Source organism: Pleurodeles waltl, chromosome 4_1 (assembly GCF_031143425.1).
Source record: "Pleurodeles waltl isolate 20211129_DDA chromosome 4_1, aPleWal1.hap1.20221129, whole genome shotgun sequence".
NCBI lineage: Eukaryota > Metazoa > Chordata > Amphibia > Caudata > Salamandridae > Pleurodeles > Pleurodeles waltl.
The window spans coordinates 649,054,697-649,075,635 of NC_090442.1; the positions used below are offsets into that span (position 1 = coordinate 649,054,697).

Sequence of the window (20,939 nt, forward strand, 5' to 3'; positions counted from 1 at the left end):
TCTCCCTTCTCTTAGTTGGAGGGGACTTTAATGATGTGATTAACCCAGAATGTGATCTCTCAGGGCTCGCCTCGGTACACACTCAGGAGACTCCACTCGCTGGGTTTGTGAACTGACTGAGATTGATGGGTCTCTGGTGCAGCCAGCACCCAGGAGTGAAGCAATACTATTACTTCTCCAGTGCCCACAGTGTTTTTTCTCGCCTGGACTACATACTTGCACTGGCGGGGGAGATTGGGGGGTAGAGGAGGTAGAATTCCTGGCCAGAGGGTTAGCGGACCACTCGCCCTTATGTTTAGCGAGAGGGGCAAAGCCACGATAACACCAGCTGGCAACAGAATGACTGGGAAATGAGGGATGGCACAACAGCCTATGAAATTAAAATACAGATGGACCTATACTTTAGGTCAAATAAAAACTCAGTCACCTCGGCTATTACGGTCTGGGAAGCTTATAAAACAGGCCTTAGAGATAGGGCCCAAAATATAATAACCTACAAAAAGAAAAGAGAACAGAAACAGACCTTTCTGGAACACCAGCTGGTGGATCTAGAAAGGGGCCCAGAGGCAGACATGAACCCTTTCATCATGTGCATAATTATGCTCATACACAAAGAATATCATGCTCTAGCCGGCGGTGAAGCAAAGACCCTGGCATTAGCAATGCATCACTGCCTCTATGAAGCTGGCGACAAGGCAGGCAGACTCTAGCCTGGCCTGGGAAGCGAGAGTTAGAGTCGCAATGGGTACACAGGATTAATGGGTCTAAAGGAGAAAACTACAAAACTGAACAAGGGATAGCTGATTAGTTTGCATGATATTATAGGGAACTGTGCCAGGCATGTCCACTCGCAGACGAGCTCCAAATTAGAAGATACCTGGATGAAGTGCGGATTCCGCAACTGTCCATGGAAGACTGTGAATCATTCAAGCAAGAGGTGGAACTGTCTGAGGTAAAACAGGCTATATGCAAATTGAAACCAGGGAATACACCTGGCCCTAATGGTATCCCAGCAGAACTATTTAAGAAGACTGCAGATAGACTCAGTCAATACCGCTTCTATATGTTTATGGAAGCCAGAGACAAGGGGACCCTCCCATATGACCTCCGCAGAGCCACAATAGTGGTGATTCTGAAGGACGGGAGACCTCCCATGGAGTGTGGTTTATAGCGCCCTATCTTCCTCCTCAACATTGAGACAAAGATCCTGTCAACAATATCGGACATGGGACTGATAACAGTCATATCACCCTTGATCCACCAAATCAATGGGGCTTTATGCCTAAGAGGTCCACAAGGCTTATCCTTTGTAGACTTCAAAATTGGCTGGACGAGGTGCGAAACAGGGAGGAACCCCATGTGGTCCTGTCTTTAGACGCTGAAAAAGTGTTTGGCACGGTCAACTGGCCCTTTATAATGCAAGCACTAGAGCGGTTTGGGCTAGGGCTGCAGTACGCATTAACAGGAAAATGTCCGCTGAGTTTCCCATTGAGCGGGGAACGAGGCAGGGATGCCCACTTTCCCTGCTGTTGTGTGCTCTCACGTTGGAACCACTGGCATGTGTGGTCTGGCAGCATCTGGCGATCTCAGGCTTTCGCATCCAAGAGGAGGACAGAGAGGATGAAAAGATATCTTTATATGCAGACAACATCCTCTTCTACATAACTCGTCTGGGTGGAACACTGCCCGGGTGATAAAAACATTAGAAGAATACGGCACCCATTCTGATTATTGGATTAATTGGTTCAAGTCATGTCTCTACCAGGTGGGGGGCCCCCAAGAGCACTTGGAGTTGCCGGGTTGGCTGAGTAGAGTCCAGGAAAGCTTCAAATACGTGGGCTAGACAAGGAACAATGCCTTTACCGGATTATCCTGATGACCCTCACTGACTTCCATAGAGATGTGGAGAGATGGGGGAAGCTACCTCTGACACTATTTGGCAGAGCTGCAATGTACAAGGTGATTACCCTACTGAAACTATTGCATTGCACTCCTTGCAGAACACATACGTTAGAGTGCAAGAGGAGGTTTATGCTAGGGTGGACAGGGCAGTCCGTAAGCTCCTATGGAATGAGAAACACCCTCGGGTGTCTCTGCAAATGCTCCAATGCAACCCGTACAATGGGGGGATTGCTCCACCAGATGTACGTGCATATTACTGGGCTGCACATCTTTTTGCCATTAATGACTGGGAGCATGAGCCGGGTGATCACCCCACATATAAGCTAGAAAGAAATCAGTTTATGGGTCAATCACACTTGCACCATCTCTATGGCGGAAGGGGAACAAAACAACTCTTGCTACCTACACAAATGACCACAGAAGTCTGGGCAAAAGCGGGCCAAAGGATGGGATAGCATTTGAAACCCACAAGGGAAATCCCACTGTGGGAGTGTGCCAGACTGAGGGAAATTGGAGAACTCCAGGGGTTTGAGGCCAGGGACAAGATCGGGATTTCCAGACTGGGTGACCTGATCGAAGACAGGGAACTCAAGTCGTTCGACACCCTGCATGGAGAATATCACTTGACCCCCTCACAATACTATAAGTACATATGAGTAGCGCATGCCTGGTGGGCACAGAGGATCGCTCTAACAAATCTCCCGGAGTACGCTCCCCCAGAGGGAAGGTTGTTACAAGGTCATTTGGTAGAGAAAGCGATTACTTGGATGTATGAATCAATAAATGGTAACACGCCAGATACATTAGGGAAAGTAGGAGGGGGAGCTACGGGAGATGGATGACACAGACTGGTAGGCAGTCCTTGTGCACCCACGTGAAGTAGCAATTAAAACATGATTGCACTTAATACAATTTGAAGTTCTGCCCCGGGTATACTATGATAGGGTACAGCTCCATGGGTTCGGATGAGCATCATCACCAAGCTGCCTGAGGTGCGGAATGAGCAGGGGAACATACTTATGCACCTTCTGGGACTACCCAAGGCTTCAGTCCAATTGGCTAGAAACCATAGGCGAGCTAGGGGCAATACTAGAGGTAGAGATCCCTGCAGATCTGAGATATGTGCTACTGGGTATACCCACTCATGTAGACATGCAACAACTCAAATTCCTTTTCAGTAATTTAGGGTTGGTGGTAGCCCAAAGCGACATGGCAAAACATTGGGAAATCCTTGAAATGCCTACGCCAAGGGAGTGGCGAACAGGGATGGACCTTTATATGATGGCAGAAAAAGTAACCTAGAAGGCAAGAGGGTGCCCAAAGAAGTTTGACGAGATCTGGGGACCTTGGCAGGCTTACTGTGATAATAAAGAAGTAAGGCAAGGCTGGGAGAATCTAAGGTGGGGTGAACATCAGACTGTTGCCACTGAGTTGTAAGGTCCGACCTCAATGGGCAAAAATAAAATACATACAATCTTAAGGTAACTTGCTGTGTACTTAGTTCATGATTGTATAGCTAAATCCACTCTGTTGCTACTGTTGTTGTTGGCCCGCTGGGGCTCATTGTTAAACCTGATCAAATGCAAATAAAAATGATTTTAAAAATAAATAATGGGATTCTCACAAAAAAACATACCCCACTCTACCTTGATCAAGGCAGAGGAGGAATACACACCACTGCTCTTGGACAAGGTGGAAGTGGAAATACAAAAAACCTTCTCTGGGGAAGATGCAGGGTTAAGGCCAGAATATCCCCCCTCCATTAGCCAAGAGGTGGAGGTTACATGAGACAGTCAAGGTTTCTCCGTAAGTCTGAAGATTCTTGAAGAATTTAAAAAATGAGTATTTTGAATCTATGGGCAAGGTGGGAGGAGTAAAATTTACACACACAGCTAAACAATTTCCCAAAGCTTGGCTTAGGCCGTGGGATGGGGTCCATGTACATATTTCAACAAAGTTTCCTTCAGGACAAATTTGAAACTTCATTATCTTTGATAATGATTGTAAACATTAGATATAGTTAACAAAAATATATTATATCCTAATGCACTAGTGATCAGTGGGGGCAGGTGAGACATAACCAATACCCCACAGCCCCTGTGGAAAATGGACACTCGAATGTCATGCACCACACCTACCTATGGATGTGTAAAAAATCTACCCTATCCTAGGACTAAGAGGTAGGATTAAGGCACTAAAATCCAAACCCCAGTGGGCACGGTGGTGGTTACAAAATAACTCCACTGTGTTCACACTTTTTAAAAAGATTTTACTACTGAATACTGACATCAAGAATATCGTGGCATTCTAATATTATGGAAAGAATATTGAGGGACAAAATATGAAAACATAAGGGTTTATGGGTGAGTATAGATTTACTATTCCTAACTCCACATCTATGTGCCTTGTAGGTCTATGTACCGCATAGGTACATATATGTGGAGTTCAGTATAGAAAATCTAGGCTTACGCACCAGAGGATATTTTATTTTCAATGTTCTGACTCGACATTCTATCCCATTGATATTGTTGATTCGATATTTATGGGACAAACAGTTTTTTGAAGTTCTGTCTCATGTTAGCGAACATTAAGAAAGATCGAAAAGAAACTCTCCCTCTCCATTTGTTAACGTGGCTGAGGAGCAGTAAACCCCCCACTGTTATTGGCCAAAGAAGGGGGAACATACAATATTTTACCTTTCTTGCAGGTTTTGTCTATGGGAGTAATGCAATGTGACAATGTGCCAGAGGTACCACCTTTTGCGGTAAGGCAGTGGAAACAAATACGCCCTGGCCTTTCTGCTAAGCTGTGACCTGACTAAATTGCACCCAGGAACATGGCTAAAATGAGTGGAATGGCTCTAAATACTGCCACCCATGTTAGCATGGCAGGAGGGCCAAACAAAGACCCCTTTGCATGTTCCTGAAGGGGGAAAACATATAGATACTATTGCCTGATTGTAAGGCATGGGCAAATGCACCTCCAATGCTTTGTCAAGAAGGGATGATAACAAAGACCCTATGCCTCTGCATGGCAGGTGGCTATAGGGCACCTACTACACCTGGCCACCATTGGACAAGGCAGGGAGACATTCACTCACTACCACTAGTTCTTAGGCAAGGTGGAAGGTGCACCAGGCACCAGGGCAGATGTCATTAGTGTCAGTATTTAATATCCTCCAAAAACACAAAGAAGAAAAATGTATTATCACACAGGTGCCATTTTCCTACTGCAGACCTTTCAGTCTCCTGTCACCAGATGCCCTTGATAGGACTAGTAGGGTGTATTGACTTTTCCTACAGTGCTGCTCCAACCCTAAAGAGGTAACAGAATCTATGGATCGATGTGGTGCTGTGACTCCAGTAAACATTTTTTTAATTTTCACAACACTGCTGTTTTGTTGGTTCATCTGCATCGTTTACAAGGAGGATTCACACAGTGGGTCAGGTAGGTCCCTTCAAGCCAAGTTGCTGTCTTCCTTGAAGCATACAGTTACAGCGCACCATGCACGCATGCCTATGCAGTCACACCATGTGGTGATTACACATGCATGCGCAATATCCCGCTTCCAGGTAGGAGAAGAGTGATGCCTCTTCTGGGAAGCACATCAGCCTGAGCCCAAGTGAAGCATGTGGGGCTCTTCTTGGCGGCAATGCCGGGCACTACCAAAGAGGTAAGTCCTGTCAAAGACATACTTAATACTCCTTGAAGGTTCTTAATTGGTTATTTCTTCAAGTTTGAAGAGTTCTTGGACCTCATGTGTTAACATTGGGCTACTCCTCATTGATTTGTCCCACGAAGCAGGCATCCCAACTTCTGCATATTAGGAAGATTTCCTGTTCCGATTCTCCTCCAGCGCATAAGGATGAGGTAGGTTTGTTTCCCCAATATTCCACACCTCAATCATTGGCTCTTCCACTCCAAGATAAAATAGCTTATATTCAGACAATAGAAAGAGCTGAATTAGACATTGATTCCCAGATTTCTCCAGAAATGCTGTACTCTGGAAGCTGAGGATACTGTAATTCCTCGGACTGTGAAGGTGCATTCCATTTTGCCTCCCTTTGTCATAGTTTGGACTCTGGGCAAGACTGCTGGTTTAAGGATGACAGTACTTTTGTTTGTAGGCGTCTACGCCTTTCCTACAACAAGTCGCAACTGTTGTCCCAACCTTACCGGCTCACTAGCAGCACCTCACCAGAAACAAAATAGTAAAAGGTAATTTATGGCAGCCGTTACGCACGGACTCGAGAATAAGACATCTCAGGGAGTGTCGTGGTTAAACGGAGATGACCCTTTTCTCACAGATATATCATGTCTCATACAAACACAGGCAATAACAAAGATGCAGTAGAGTTTCAATAGTTTTTATTTAACATAACTGCAATTTGCGATAAGTTGCATGGGCTGCAATGATTAGGATAATGCAAGAAACAGAATTGTGAAGACAAGAGTCATTATTACAAAGAACCCCACCATTTTGCAATATGTAGAAAAGACATACGAGATGTAATATGCCTAATACCCTAATGTGAAAGGCCCAACATCCTACCTAAAGGAGAGCTGGGTTTGTTAAACCGAATTGCCCAATGCCATGTCCATGAGAGGAGCCACCAACCCTCGTTACCTTGGAATGAGGTCTCTATCTCAGACTCCGCAGGGACACGAAGACTGGGTCAGCGTCAAGACGACTGCAGCATCGGTATCAGCGATGGTGGCGATGCCCTCTGGTCGGAATCCCTCTGATTATCTGTCTAAAGTGTGATGTATTTAAACAGATCTACAAGGACCCCTGACGTAGGTGTGTTCCTAAACAATAGATAACAGACATGCTTGGGACAGCAATTAAAATAAACAATCCCTCGAAAGTATAGATAGGAAAAATCCCTCAGTGTGAACACCTACTGTTTGTTTGTCTTTGGTGCTTGATCTTGACGCCTTGGCGCAGTGACACTGATAATGTTACCCATAACAAGTGGCCTAACTATAAACAAGGCAGCCATCTTAGAAGAAATAAATAATTAAATGGGCTAAGACAGAGCAAGCTAAGTAGGTTAAAAGTCACTAGGTGATGGGGGCACGAGTCTGCAAGCCAGAGGCCAAGCTAACGCTTGTTATCCCATTAAAACGAACTAGGATTCATTACACCTTAATTGGCAGATTTTCTTTAAACCTAGATCATTCTTTCCTAGCAGAGATGGTGAATCACAAAGTGCACAATGGTTTGAAGAAATGCTTTGCAGCAAGAAATGTGTCACTTAGAGCAGACAATTATGTGGCATATACTTCCCAGTTCCTGGGAAGAGTCTTTGAAACTCTGGCGTAAGCCTGTCAGGAGGGAACACATTATCCAGGTCCAGTCCAGGTTTATGGCAGATGTGTCATCAGACATCATTAAATCAGCTGCAATGGCATTCGGATCCACGATTTTGGCCAGATGTAATCAGTAGCTTTGTGACTGGAAAGCTGGTTTTGCTATGAAGTCATCTTTCTTGAAGATTTCTTTTGGGGAGGAAACTCTTTGGGACTCAAGTTGACGCAATGATAACAAAGTTCTTCAAAGATAAAAAACACACTTGGTCGTACAAGAGTATCTCTTTGAAATCTTATAGACTTTAGAATAGGGATTACTATGATCCCTCAAGAAATAAGGTCAAGTCCTATTTGTCTCACCGAATGTGGTTTCAACTTAACAGGAATTGGCAGAACAGGAAGGAACCTCTAAACATTGGTTCAGACTACTGTCCTCTTCCATCCACATCTGATCAAGGGAGGGAAATAGTTATGAATTTCAATGCTTGCTAGCTCAGCTCAATCATGGGTATATGGGTGATGACTTTCATTAAGAGATGCTACCTTATAGAGTTTGAATCATTGCCTCCGGCCTCGGTAGACATCCATACTCCTCTCCCCAGAGATCCAATAAGAAAGGATACCCTGCGGTCAGGAATCTCAGAATTGGTAGAAAGGAGAGCAGTTATTCCAGTTCCACAGGAGGAAAGGGGTCAAGGCATATACTCCATCCTCTTTCTTGTACAAAAAGCCTCATAGGAGTTCAGACCGGTCCTTGACCTTAACAGAGTCAACTCCTTGAAAATGACAATTCATTATTGGATGGTCACCTTACAGCAGATCATTCAACTGGTGTCAATCAAGGACTTACTGAAGATCATAGATTTGCAGGACCCTTATCTGCATATTCCTATCCACCTGACTCACCAAACGTTGCTTCGCTTTGCAGTGAAAGATTTTTATTTTTAGTTCAGGGTCCTTGTTGTTGAGCTAAAGTCTGCCTTTTGGATTTTCACAAAAGTGTTGGCCCTGTTAATAGCGGTGCTGCTTCTGAAAGAGATCGGTGTCTCGTCATTCCTGGATGGTGCCTGGTTCTATAATCATCTATGCAGCTGACATAGTCTAACGTAAAGAGCATTGTCACAATTCTAGAAGAACATGGTTTCCTAATATACCTAAAAAAATCTCCATTAATCCATCCCAGAATCAGACTTTCATAGGAGACAGATTTCTGACAGATCAGTAGATACTGACTTTACCAGAAGGAGAACAGTGAAGAGTCAGAGTCATATCTCACAATTCACGACAATGGACTATGCAGCGGCGGCAGCTTGAATGTAAGTTCAAGGGGACTCAGTTGCAACAGTGTTTTTAGCCCTTGCGCATAGTTGCATTTAAACAAGTTGAGCTGACTTATCCTTCATAACCTGTCTCTAATATCCCTGGAATGGTCACTCAGAATTCCCATGTCTCAAGAGAGGAAACTGGAGCCTTTGTGGGGGATAGATTCAGAAAACCTTTTGAAAGTTGTTCCTTTATGTCCTTAGACCCTGATAATTGTGATAACGGACGCCAGTGAAAAGGACTGGACTGTATGGACTGGCTCTAATTAAATGCAGGGATTATGGCCTCATCCAGATAAACAAATCATCTAGATGGGGGTAGCTAGAGGTGATCTGGTTGACTTTCCCAACATTTGCCCCTCTTCTTTTGGACAAGACAATGGTGGTCAGGACAAATTGTATATCAACCATCACGGATTAACAAAAGCACCTCCATTATCAAGAATTACAGATCACATTTTTCTCCCAGAACACAAGATCAGTTCGGCAACAGCTATTTACTTCCAGGGGACTATCAATGTAGAGACAGACAAACTGAGCAGGAAGATTTTGTCATCTCATGAGTACTATCTATCTCCAGAGTAAATTTTCGTATTTGTCAAAGATGGAGGATTTCTGGCAATAGATTTGTTTGGATGAGCCCGAAACTTCCTGCTTCCTCATGGTTATTGAAGAATAAAAGAGACTAACGTTTGGGTCATCACTGCTGTCTCATGCCAGTGACGGTAGGGTTTTCTCTATCACTTCCCTACACTTCTTTCGATTCTACGATTTCTTGTCAAAGTAAAGAGGGAGGATGCTCAGGTGATCTTGATTGCTCCATCTGGCCCCACTAATCTTGGTTTCATCTACTTGTTATGATTAAGACAGAGCAGGAATGGCTTCTACCGATTGTGCTGAACCCCTCTAGTTTTCTCTTTTCTACAGATCGAGTCTTTAGAGAGGCTCAGTATGATGGCCTGGAGATTGAAAGGTCACGACTGAGGATAAGGGGTTTGCCTGATTCTGTAGCTAGCTTTATTCAGGCTTCTAGGACTGATTCAGCTCTTTTCTCCTATTCAAGACACTGGGCAAATTTCAGTAAGTGCTGCACTTCTAAACAGTTGCTTCCACACTCCTGAGGTCTAGCCCCGATTCAGGACTTTCTTCAGGATAGCTTCTTGTTGGAGCTCAGAGTGGCAGCAGTTAAGGCCTTCGAGGTTCCTGGGTTAATCTGGAAGAGGATCAGGGACTGGTCCAGAGGTTATTTAAATGTTTTTATAACTTGTGTTCCCCGGTAACCCCTCCCTGCTTGGGATCTGTTTTAGAACTGCAGGCTATGAGAGGTCCTCCTTTTGCACCCCTTCAGCTTATTGACATCAGAATCTTAATCCTAAAGGTGTTCTTTCTAGTGGCCATCAAACTGGTCAGGAGATTAGTTGAGCTAGGCTCACTGTCTTGTAAACCTCCCTTCTTTAGGAAATTTGAGCACAGGATTGTGCTTCGTCCTGTTCGACCATTGTTTGTTTCTAAGATTAACTTCCATCTTCAGCAGAAGGTTATTCTTCCGGTGTTTATGCAAATTCAGAAACACCAGAAGATATTAGCCTTCGTTACTTTGGACATAAGACAAGTGGTTCTTAGCTTGAAAGAGTATGAGAGTATAGACTCTCTTCTTCATTGTTCATCAATTTTGGCACAGCTAAAAAGGAGCTAAAGCCTTCTCTACAAACTCTCAGCAGCTTGGTTTGTCCCTTCTTTCCTTAGCTTAGTCCTGCCATCACCACCAGGAGGCCAGGGTATGTCAAGGAGTGGTATGTCAGCCTCTCTGGCAGAGATCCAGGGGCATCCTTGACTGAAATGTGCAGAGTAGCCTTTTGGGCTGTTCCCTGTACTTTTATTAGACATTATAGGATAATCAAAGGGATAGAAGTGGCGGAGGTTTTATGTTCAAAAGTTCTTTTTTCTATGAAGTGAACATTTGGCAAATTATTTTCTAAATGTTTGCTTCTATTAAGCAGATACTACTAGTTATCCTGTTTTGTATTAGTTTGGGTATATCTCACGTAGTAATTAATCTAAGTGAGAGGGACAAGAAGATAATACATCAGTTACTTTCTGGTAATTGTGTTACTCTGAGTCGATCTCCCGCTTTGATGATTTCCTTCTGCCCTGTTGGACCAGTCCAACTGTACATTCTTTGGCTTTTTACAGTGAAACAGGATATGTGGAGGGTCTTTTTTAAATGTAGTTAATGGGTGCATCTGGAGGCCCAACGGCCTCACATAGTAATTAATCAAAGTGAGAGATTAACTCGGAGTAACGCAATTAAGGGTAAGTAATTGAGACGTTACAGCCCATATACATCAATGTTGCTCTTTTAGGAGAAGGGGTGGGGGCCTGCTGAGATGAGGAGGCCCTTTGCCTTCAGCTGCGTGACTGATGTGAGCCAATGCATTCTACATTTTGCATTGAACGCCCATTACTTTAATACGCAAAGAGGGCTAGCCGCAGAATGCAAGAGCAGTGCCTGTTGACTGACCAGGGGCGGCTCCTCCATAAGGGCGGAGGAGCATCTCCCCCCACCACCACCAGCAGTGGCAGCTGTAAACCTTTTCCCAAAACACAATCATAAACTGTGTTTATGATCGTGTTTTGTCCACGGGGATGACGTGCACTGAGGGGGAGTGCACAGCACTCCCTCTCAGAGCGCATGTGTGTTTGGCCGGCCGTCTCGGGCCGGCCAAACACACATGCGCACAGGGCACACAGGGCTCACTCCAGCCCAGCAACATAGTTGCTGCGCTGGAGAAGGCCTGCACAGGCTCCCAGTCTGCTTTGAGCAGCTTCAGGATTTGCCACAGGGCAGGCTGAGAGCCTGTGTCTGCAGCCATGAGGAGATAGAGCAGAGCGAATAGAGCGGCACGCGACCGAAGAGGTAAGTTTTTTTTTTACCTCCTCCCCGCCCCTTCTGTTAAATGCGAGCCGCGACTGTGACTGACCATTCATCCAGCTGCAGGTCCTGTGTTGTTGCACATTTGTAATAAACAATTAACCACTCACAAATGTGCGTCCTTTTATACATCAATACAGGTCTAAAGTGAAGAATAACCTCGTTTAAAAAGAGTGTCTTTATCTCCTGGTGAAAGCTAGTTGGAGTTGATGTAATGCAGACAGGAACAATATTCAAGTTGCTAGAGATAAACACGTCAGCGGAGAGTTTTGAACCTTTTTATCTTAAGCAATGACTAACCTTGGCATATCTTTGCTGTGGGTCATCTTTTAACCACATAATTGGCAGGTCCTCAGCAAGATAGTAGGATACCAGAGCATTACTGTCGTGATGGTGATTTAGCAGACCTTAAAACCTAAATGAGAAAAATTAGATTACTTTTGGCAAGTCAGTAGAAGCCTCTATCTGAAAGCTGTCATCTTCCAATATATTCAATACTTGGCCTTCACTGGGCACTTTATGTCATCAGAATTCATCTTGTCAACTCCCCCACTGCACCTAATTTCTTCCTATTGGAAAAACACGCATGAATACTGGATTTTTTGAAGCAGAAAATGATGAGCTCCTCAAGTATATGACTATCCAATAATTAAGCGTTATCCACCGCCGCCAAGAGCTAGAACGGTTGTTAAAGGCAGAACCCGAGTTATAGGCATGAGCTGTAGGCGAGGGCATGTAACAAGGGCGAGGGCTTTTATAACTGTTATATTAAGTGGAAGAAGGGATATTATACTACTAGAGCATTCAACCACCCAGGGATTGAATATCCTTCATGAAAAACGCCGGAACGGTAGCTCTAATTGGGATGTTATTCCTGAGCCGCTCAAAAGTGGATTTCTCGACATTTCACTGTATGCAATTATAATAAAAACCCGTATTCTTCAGCTTCATGGCTTTGTACAGGTGTGACCATAACCACGGCTTAGTAATTAATACTTACTTGATGAATCTTTGAAGTCTGGAAGTTTGAGTTGGTACTTTTCATTTCAACCTGAGACCTGCGAGGTGAATACACTCCTGGGCGATTAGTATTAACGCTCACTGGCTTCTCTGCTATTTCTTATAAGCAAAATATATTTAGAGGTTTTATAGTCTACAGAAACATTTTAAATATATTAAGGGTTTTGTAAACGAGAAAAATATATTTTGCACACAGGGTGTCATGGTAACGTGATTTAGCAAAACCAACCGGTGCTGGGCGGGGTACAGCATAAAAGCTTGGAACACAGAAACTCTCTTTTATTGTCATCCGCTGTGTGTTTTATTTTATTGGTGTCAATGTCTTTAAGAAATGCTTTCGCTTCTTTGCAGCCATGCAGACATAGACTGGTACCGCGAAATTCCTGACTTTCATCCTGTGTTTAATGAGAGCGAACCAACATGGGACTGGGAGGACGAGCAAGGTTTCTCGGCTCTTCGGCACTCAGGTGAGAGATCTGGTCAAGGACATATTTCTCGCCTCGTGCGCTCACGTCTGTCCTGTGGAGCAGGTGAAGGGTACGTCACACTAATGTGAGAAAAATTCAACCGCCTGGCTTTCGGAATTATTTACCGTCCCTTGGTGTAGGGCAGTGGTCTTCAAACTTGCTAATGCCGCGCCCCCCCAATGGAAAAAAAATAATCATCGGGCCCCCCCTCAGAATTTTTCAAAACTATTCTATTAAGTTGGCAATGTTTAAATAAGTATAGACTTATTTAAACATTGCAGTTAAGTTCTGTTACCTTTTTCCACTTCCACAGTACTGGCTCACACTGCAGTTTCAAAGGTGGACTATTCCTGACTTTAGAACAGTTTTCCACTAGACTTCTCAGAGAAACGAACAAGTAACAGTCTATCCCTGGTTTCCCACCGACTTCTATGGAACCAGGGAGAGCTTTGACGTGAATTAATTTTTGGTGCTGCATGGACAAAACTCTCCTTATTCATTCAAACTGTCAGGGTGCACATTTTGAGCCAGTTCAGTGTTCTTTCAATGTCACTCTAAACTCTGTGAGCTGGAATAGCCCTTCTTTCACTGTGAACTGTTGTGTCATATTTTACTCAAAGAGGTAGCATGCATCTTCTCATTTTTTGCCATTTGATTATGACAAGCTTGCTTTTTAATTAAGCTGTATTGCCTTCAGCCAAGGACAATAACAAATATTAAAGGCCTAAAACCTAAACCATATGTCTGAGCTGCAGGTGAAGGCATATAAAGTGTGTGACGGCCTTTAACAATTCTTATAACCTAGTCAGAAGGGTTGCAAAGCTATTTGAACATTCCAAACACTGAGGGTACAATGTACAATGCAGGGGTGGCTCCGCCGCAATGGCGTAGGAGCATCGCCCCCGCATAGCCAGCAGCTGTAAAAAAAAAACAATATTTCATTATTGTTTTATTTTACAGCTGCTGGCTCAGCCAGCAGCATGTGCATGGAGGGGCGGGGCTGGCCCACGGGAGGGGGGAGAGGCGAGGGGGAGTGGAGTCTGTGCACTAAGCGCACATGTGTATTTGCCCAGCGGTCTCAGGCTGGGTTAGAGAAACTGCACAGGCTTCAGTGCACTGTCAGACCAAGCCGCTAATACCAATCCCGGTGTGGCTCTCATGCTCAGTATAGCATGAGAGCCGCACCAAGATTGCACAGGGAGCCTGTGCTGGTGTACCAGGGAATACTGGGACACCAGAAGAGGAGTGAGGTGTCAGCGTCGGGAACAGTAAGGTTTTTTTTAATTATTTATTTCCCCATCCCTTTCGTCCCACCCCATCTTGAGATTTGCAGCCACCGCCGCTGGTACAATGTCCTAAATTAAGGAGGAAATGGAAAGCTCAACATCAGAGTGTTGGAGCAGACGATCTGTATCAGCCATTACTAGCCATCACATATTCCATTGTCTTCAGGCAAGCTCTAAATATTCAAATGTTCTAATAATGCTATTATTTAACAGTGATAAATTGTAAGTACAGTTGATCATGTCCACTTTGATTGGTTGTCAAACTACTGTATAGTTAAGTGATGTATAAATTAATAATCCAGACATTGCAAACAGTAGGCTTACATAACTAGAGGGGCGGAGAACAATGTGTAAGGCAACCTTCCAATTTAAAACATCTAGGAGGTAGTAGGAGCAATATAAATACTAATTGTAGGGGCAAGATGGCAGCCGTGTGAGGATGGCTGTGCAGACTCTCCTCACCTGACCCCCACCAAATCCAAGACAGCTGTGGTCCCTATCCCTATACTTACTGGGGAAGAACAAACCTGCACACTCTGATGCCCCAGAGTTGGCGAGGCTGTGCCGTCAGTGAAGTTTGGTTATTTGAAATGGTAGCAGCCGCAGAGAGAGACGTAAGTTCTGTGCGGCATTCGGGGTCAAAAGCCACTGTTTCTGACACAAACTAAATGGCAGGGATCGAGGTATCGGCTCAGTGTGGGGCTAGTGCTCTGTATGCACCAAAAGCAGTCAGAAACCTGAAGGGCAAGCCAGGGAAGACCAGCAATCTCAGAGAAGGTGAAGGGTTCACCTCTGAAGGGCTCGGTAAGACAGGGAAACCAGTCGACGAGAGGGATTCAGTAGACAGAGCTGGGAATATGGTAAAATCCAGAAAAAGGGTCCGGAAGGCACTCTGCCTTTACTGCACCAGCAGCTGCAGCTATAGCACCAAGATCAACAACGGGAGTAGCTGACTTCTTAAAAAAGAAGCTTCAAATTCTAGGCTGGATAATCGCTTACAGTACTCTTGCACAAGGGATGGCCCTGGTGCTCCGAGGGGCCAGTCGCCGTCTCCTGAGAACACCATGGTTCAAGATACACCACAGAGGTCCACCCGGAGGTCACTCCCCTACATGAGATAACTTACATTTTTTAGATGTCTCCCCTACGGCAGGGATGGATAAGGGAGATAAAAGGGATGCGATTTTGACTTTACTAGAAGAATCTCAGAAGGAGGGTCACTCCATATGCCCAACAACTGTCTAAATTATTTGCAGCACTCCACTGCGGGTGAGAAAATGGCGTATCTGAGCTCTGTGGTAGGGGATACTGTCGGGTGTGTGCCAGATGACCATAGAAGGAGTTTTGAAGGTGCTGGCAACAGAAGGACTAGCACCGGAGAAAATAGCAAGCTGCTGGCAAAGCGAGAAAAGGTGCAAGCTGATCTCTCCCTCCCACCAGACTGGGGAGACCTCGAAGCTGGGGAGCACTTTTTCCCCTTTCAGACCAGTCAGGTTGGTCAGACGGTGATATAGGGTCCTTGAAACATGGTCAAAAAGGGGCCTCACAAGGATATATCTCTCACAGCACAGACATCCCTTGATGAGGAGGGCAAGACTCCGATAATTAGATTGGTAGTATCAGAGACCTGTCTGACAGTCATACATAAGAGAGGTCAGCAGCAAAAGAGACCTATGGACCAAGCAGGAGCCAGTTTAAAATAGGACTATGCAGACATCCCCAGCTTGGTAAGCGACTCAGGGAGTGGAGCTGGGGAAGGGGCATTGAATCGACCTGATAAAGTTATTCTGGATGCAGTCTAACAAGGGATAATGGCACATCGCGAAGAAACTTGGGCAGATACTCGCAAAGCCCAAGCTGCAACAAGAAAATTACAAGGAGCGATCCTCAGGGTGGTTAAGGCATGTGCCGAGTTCTCTCAGAGGATGGCAGAGGTAGAAGACAGGGCTTCTACTCTGGAAGGTGAAGTCGTGCTACAGACTAAGAGGTCGTAGGAGGTAGAACAGACACTTGTATGTTTATTACTGAGTTGTTTCAGGCCGTTTTTCTGGAACTCGCTCACTGGAAATGGGACTCCAAAGTCCAAAGGTCCCATAGATATCCATTTAAAAAGGCTGTTCGAAATCTACAGGATCCCAGAAAGCCACAAGTCATCTTAATTTTTCTTGGAAGCTTTCTCCTAAGGCAGAAAAATTTTGAACTGTCTCTTCCTGATAACCAACATTCTCATGAGGGGATATCATTCTTTATTAGACCTGATTTCTGCCATGTCACTGTGGAGAGGCCCTGGCGACTGAGATAGCTGATACGACCATTTCAAGAAAAGGAGGCTCAGGCTTTTTTGTTTGGTCCTGATGCCTATAAGAGGTGGCAGGGGAAAGGGACGGCAATGCTCAGGGGGTGCAGGGATAGAAAGTAGAGCGGTAGTGAGGGAAGTGTGGAAATTTAAAAGGCGCATGGGTTTGGGTTAAGTAGGCAGGACCTCAACAGTTTCCAGCAAAACAGTGGAGATTGTTGGGAGAGAGCTGCTGTAAAGCAATATTGGAAAAATTCAATGCAATTCCAAATTCAAGGATGAAAACATTTGTGGGGCTTGGCTTACTGCAAAGACCCCCCAAGGGAGATCTCAGATGGCATATAGCGTGATAAAACATCCAGGAAGCACCAGAAAGCCAGTAAAGCTTAAGATTTTAAAAGTTAAGATACTGACAATAATGGGAGTTAGCTGGGAAAAGACTGGTGGTGGGCAATCTGCATATCTGTACAATCCACATTTGTGGCCTAAATGACAAAAGCAAAAGAAGCAGAGTGGCTCTAGGGTTAAGATCAATGCAGCCGGATGTAGTATATATACAGGAAACCCACATTCCCTGGGGAAAGCAAGAACTCTTACAGAATCTAGGCCTGGCACTGTTAACTTGTACAAAACAGGACGTAACATCCAGAGGGGTTGCCTTTTTGGCAAAAAATTCTGTTTGTACTTCTGTTCACAGATGAGTGGATAAATTAGGCTGATACCTCATTATAGAATGTAAGTTGGAATCCGCACACTTAACTCTCTGTACTGTTTACAGGTCTAACATAGACGAGGCAAATATCTTCGATACACTAAACATGGAATTGGCCTTATGGACCTCTACCCTGGTCCTTTGTGGGGATTTAAATGTACACTTAGATGTAAATTATAAACATTTTAGGAAACAGAATTATTCAGGATGGATACCAAGGGTTTATTGATTCTTAGAACTGTTGTGACGGACCATGATCTGCTAGATTAATGCGATAAACACAGGGGCCCAGATCCCGGTTATTCCTGTCCACACAATAAGCTGGCTCGACTGGATTATTTTTTTCTTTCCTCTGTTCAGGTGCCCAAGGTCGGAGTGGAAATATTCCCTCAACTTCTATCAGATCACAGCCCATTGGTTCTGGAGATTCCTCTAGATGGCTTTGTTAGACCATGGGCGAACTATACTCATGACAGGAAGCTACTATCAGAGCCCTTATGTTTAGATCATATGAGGTCTTGGTTAGAACAGTTTTTGGAAATCAGTAGGGTCACGGTTCTGACTGGGATTACCTGGGGTGCCGTGAAGCCAAGGATCAGAGGGGAGACCTTTAGTTTTGGTCTAAACCTGCAAAAGATGAAATACACTGAGGCCCTTATTTAAGTGTGGCAGTCTTGAGGCTGCCACACTTGCAGTGGCAGTCTGACCACCACAGTCACGGTGGCGGTCTGACCACCACCAAAGTGGCGGCCCGACCGCCATATTACAACTGTGGCCACCACGGCATGATCGAACCGCCAGCACTGCCAGTTTGCCGCCGGTCGGATGCCTGGCGGTGCCGGTGGTAGTAAGCCCGCAGGGCAGTGCTGCCCTGGGGATTACGAGCCCCCTCTCCACTGGCTTTTGCATGCCAGTTCCACTGCCATGGAAAGGCTGGCAGAGACAGGGTGCCGGGAGGCCCATGGGGACCTATGCACTTGGCTTGGGCTGTGCAGGGGCCCCCATGGACAGCCACATTGTGCTTTTCACTGCCTGAATTACATGCAGCATAAAGCGCGATGGGTGCTGTCGCACGCGACTCACCGCAACATTGCTGCCGGCTTGATTACGAGCCAGCGTCAATGTTGTGGCCTGTTTCCTGCTGGGTCAGTGGGAAACTTGTAATAGGATCAGTGCATGGAAACCCGGAGTGGTGGTTTCCTGACCCAAAGAGTTTGGCGGGAGAACTCTGCCGCCCACCAAACTCTTAATTAGGACCTGAGATCCAGGATCTGTATAAAAATTTGTCTATGGCAGAAGGAGAATTAACTCAAAAATTGGTGGCGGGTTGTGATGTGCATGAAATGCAACTAGAGATAGCAAAATAGAAAGCAAAAATCAACCAGTATTTAGCTAAAGAGGTCGCACTGAAATACCATACATATAAATTTGAATGTTATGAACATGGAGAAACAACTGGTAGATTATTAGCTAAGCGGATCAGATAAAAGAAGGTGAGTGGAGGGATAAGGGCCATTAATGATCCAGAGGGTAGAGCTGTATAGGATTTAGAACATCCAGTTTGAGGATACAATGATTTCTTTCTGGGCTTAGATACATTTAGGCTAAATGAAGAGGATCAAGCTACTTTTGATCTGCCAATCGTTGTGAGCAAATCTCAGAAGCGATAGATTCCTTGACTACGGAGAAAGCTGCCATCCCAGACACTAGGCCATTGAAATTCAATAAAACATTTTTACAAGAACTTTGTCACGATATGCTGTGAACATTTTGAGAGGCACGACAGGGACACATCCCTCCTTCTTGGAAAACGGCTAACACAGTGATTTAAAAAACCAATATCACTACTAAATTGGGATGGGAAAGTTTATGGTAAGATTTTAGCTAATAGACGGGGTAGGGTTATATCGCCTCTGGTTTCAAATAGACAGCATTGGTTTATCGCCAGCAGAGACACAGTGGACCACATTAGGAGAGCGATTTCGCTCTTTGACTTAGCTATAGCTCAAAAAGTGCCACTGGGGCTTATCTTATTAGATGCCGAGAAGGCATTTGACCGAGTCTCATAGGTATTTTTATGGTCAGTTCCGGGGTGGAAGGGTTTCTGGAAAGGATTTATAAATGTTGTTAGACAATACTCTGACTGCTAGGCTACAGGCAATAGGTTTGGAATCAGAAAAAATATTGATCTCATGGGGGACAAGGCAGGGATGCCCATGCTCACCACTCTTATTTGCACTTGAGAGAAGTATAACTATTAAAGCTAACATCCAGAACAAGTAGAATACAGAGTTTTTGCATATGCAGATGACGTGACTGTATACACTTCAGATCCTGCTACCACCTTATTTGAAATTGAGGAGTTTGGCAAAGCAATTTGGGGCATATTCAGGATATAAGATGAATGAGGCTAAAACCCAGATAATATGTGTGGAGCAAACTGATATTAAGGATCAACGGGTCGTTCCTGATGCAGTTTATCTGGGATTTAGAATTACAGCCGTATTAGATAAACTGGTGGCGATTAGCATGGCCCCATTGTTAGACAAGGTTAGGCATGGACAGAATAGATCATCTACATTTATCTTTATTCAGTAGATGTAATATATTGAAGATAAGTCTACTTCCAAAGGTTTTATATCTTTTTCGGTCTATTCCGCTGGAGTTTGCCAATGGTGGTTAATGAAGTTAGAATCCTTATGCATTAGTTTCCTGTGGGGCTATCTGAAGCCAAGAAAAGCAGCACAATTTATGACTCTGCCATGGTCACGAGGTGGATGATCAGTTCCAAACTTTAGCCTATATTATTAGGCATGCATGTTACAACACATGGCTTTTTTAATAACTGGCGGGTCTGATGGAGTAGGTCTTGCAGAGGCACCAATGATATATGAAAGGGGCTGGGAAATGGAATGAAGGGTTGTATAGTGCAGAACATTGAGCCTAGCTACTACAAGAAAAGGAGATTCGAAGTATTAAAAGCAGCATATAAGATTTGGATGCAGATTAGGTGGCATCTAGAGGTTTGTAAGATGAATTTTTATACACCAACTTCTGCCTCAGCCTTGTTACCCCCTATTTTTCAAGAGGCAGTGAGAGAAAGATGGAGACAGAAAGGCATTATGTCCATAGGTGATTTTTATACAGATGCTCTGCTTTGTTGCTTCAGTGAATTACAGGGATCATTTGGCTTACTCAGGTGTGATTTAAAAAAAGTTTTTACAAATTCGAGATTTTGTTTTGAAGTCAATGACTAAGATTCCTCTAATTGAGCCTGTCAGACAACGGCGCATAATGAGTCTTGTATATGAATTTTTAGTACAGACCCAAATAGATGATTTAGAAGCTAAGTGGTTTCTTAGGCTCAGTATGAAAGGATTGCAGCGCCAGGAGTCCTTGGAACTTAGCGATAAGATCTTATTAAATGCAAGTCTAAGGAGCCACCGCTTTAAGACAGTCTTTAATCTATATTATACCCCTGCAAGGATGTTTGAGTGGGGAGGTGGCTCTGATGGCAAGTGCAAGCGGTGCAGCGCAGAACAGGCAGAAATTATCCCTATGTGTTTTTTTTGTGAGTCCTCATTTACAACCTTTGATACTTTTAGGTTTAGTGGATGGCATAGTAGACAATGAAATATTAAAAAGAGAATCTTATTTAGTATTTATTGCTATGGCTGTGGCTCAGCTAT

The 20,939-nt window shown here is 44.4% G+C and overlaps 1 protein-coding gene across 1 annotated transcript in view; it reads left to right on the plus strand.

Moving 5' to 3' along the window:
- Positions 1–20,939, plus strand: part of NTN4 (netrin 4) — a 450,303-nt gene that overhangs the window by 353,715 nt on the left and 75,649 nt on the right. The window contains exon 7 of the mRNA XM_069229091.1: positions 12,841–12,956. Within this exon, the coding sequence (XP_069085192.1) occupies positions 12,841–12,956 (116 nt within the window). The remainder of the gene's footprint in view (positions 1–12,840; positions 12,957–20,939) is intronic.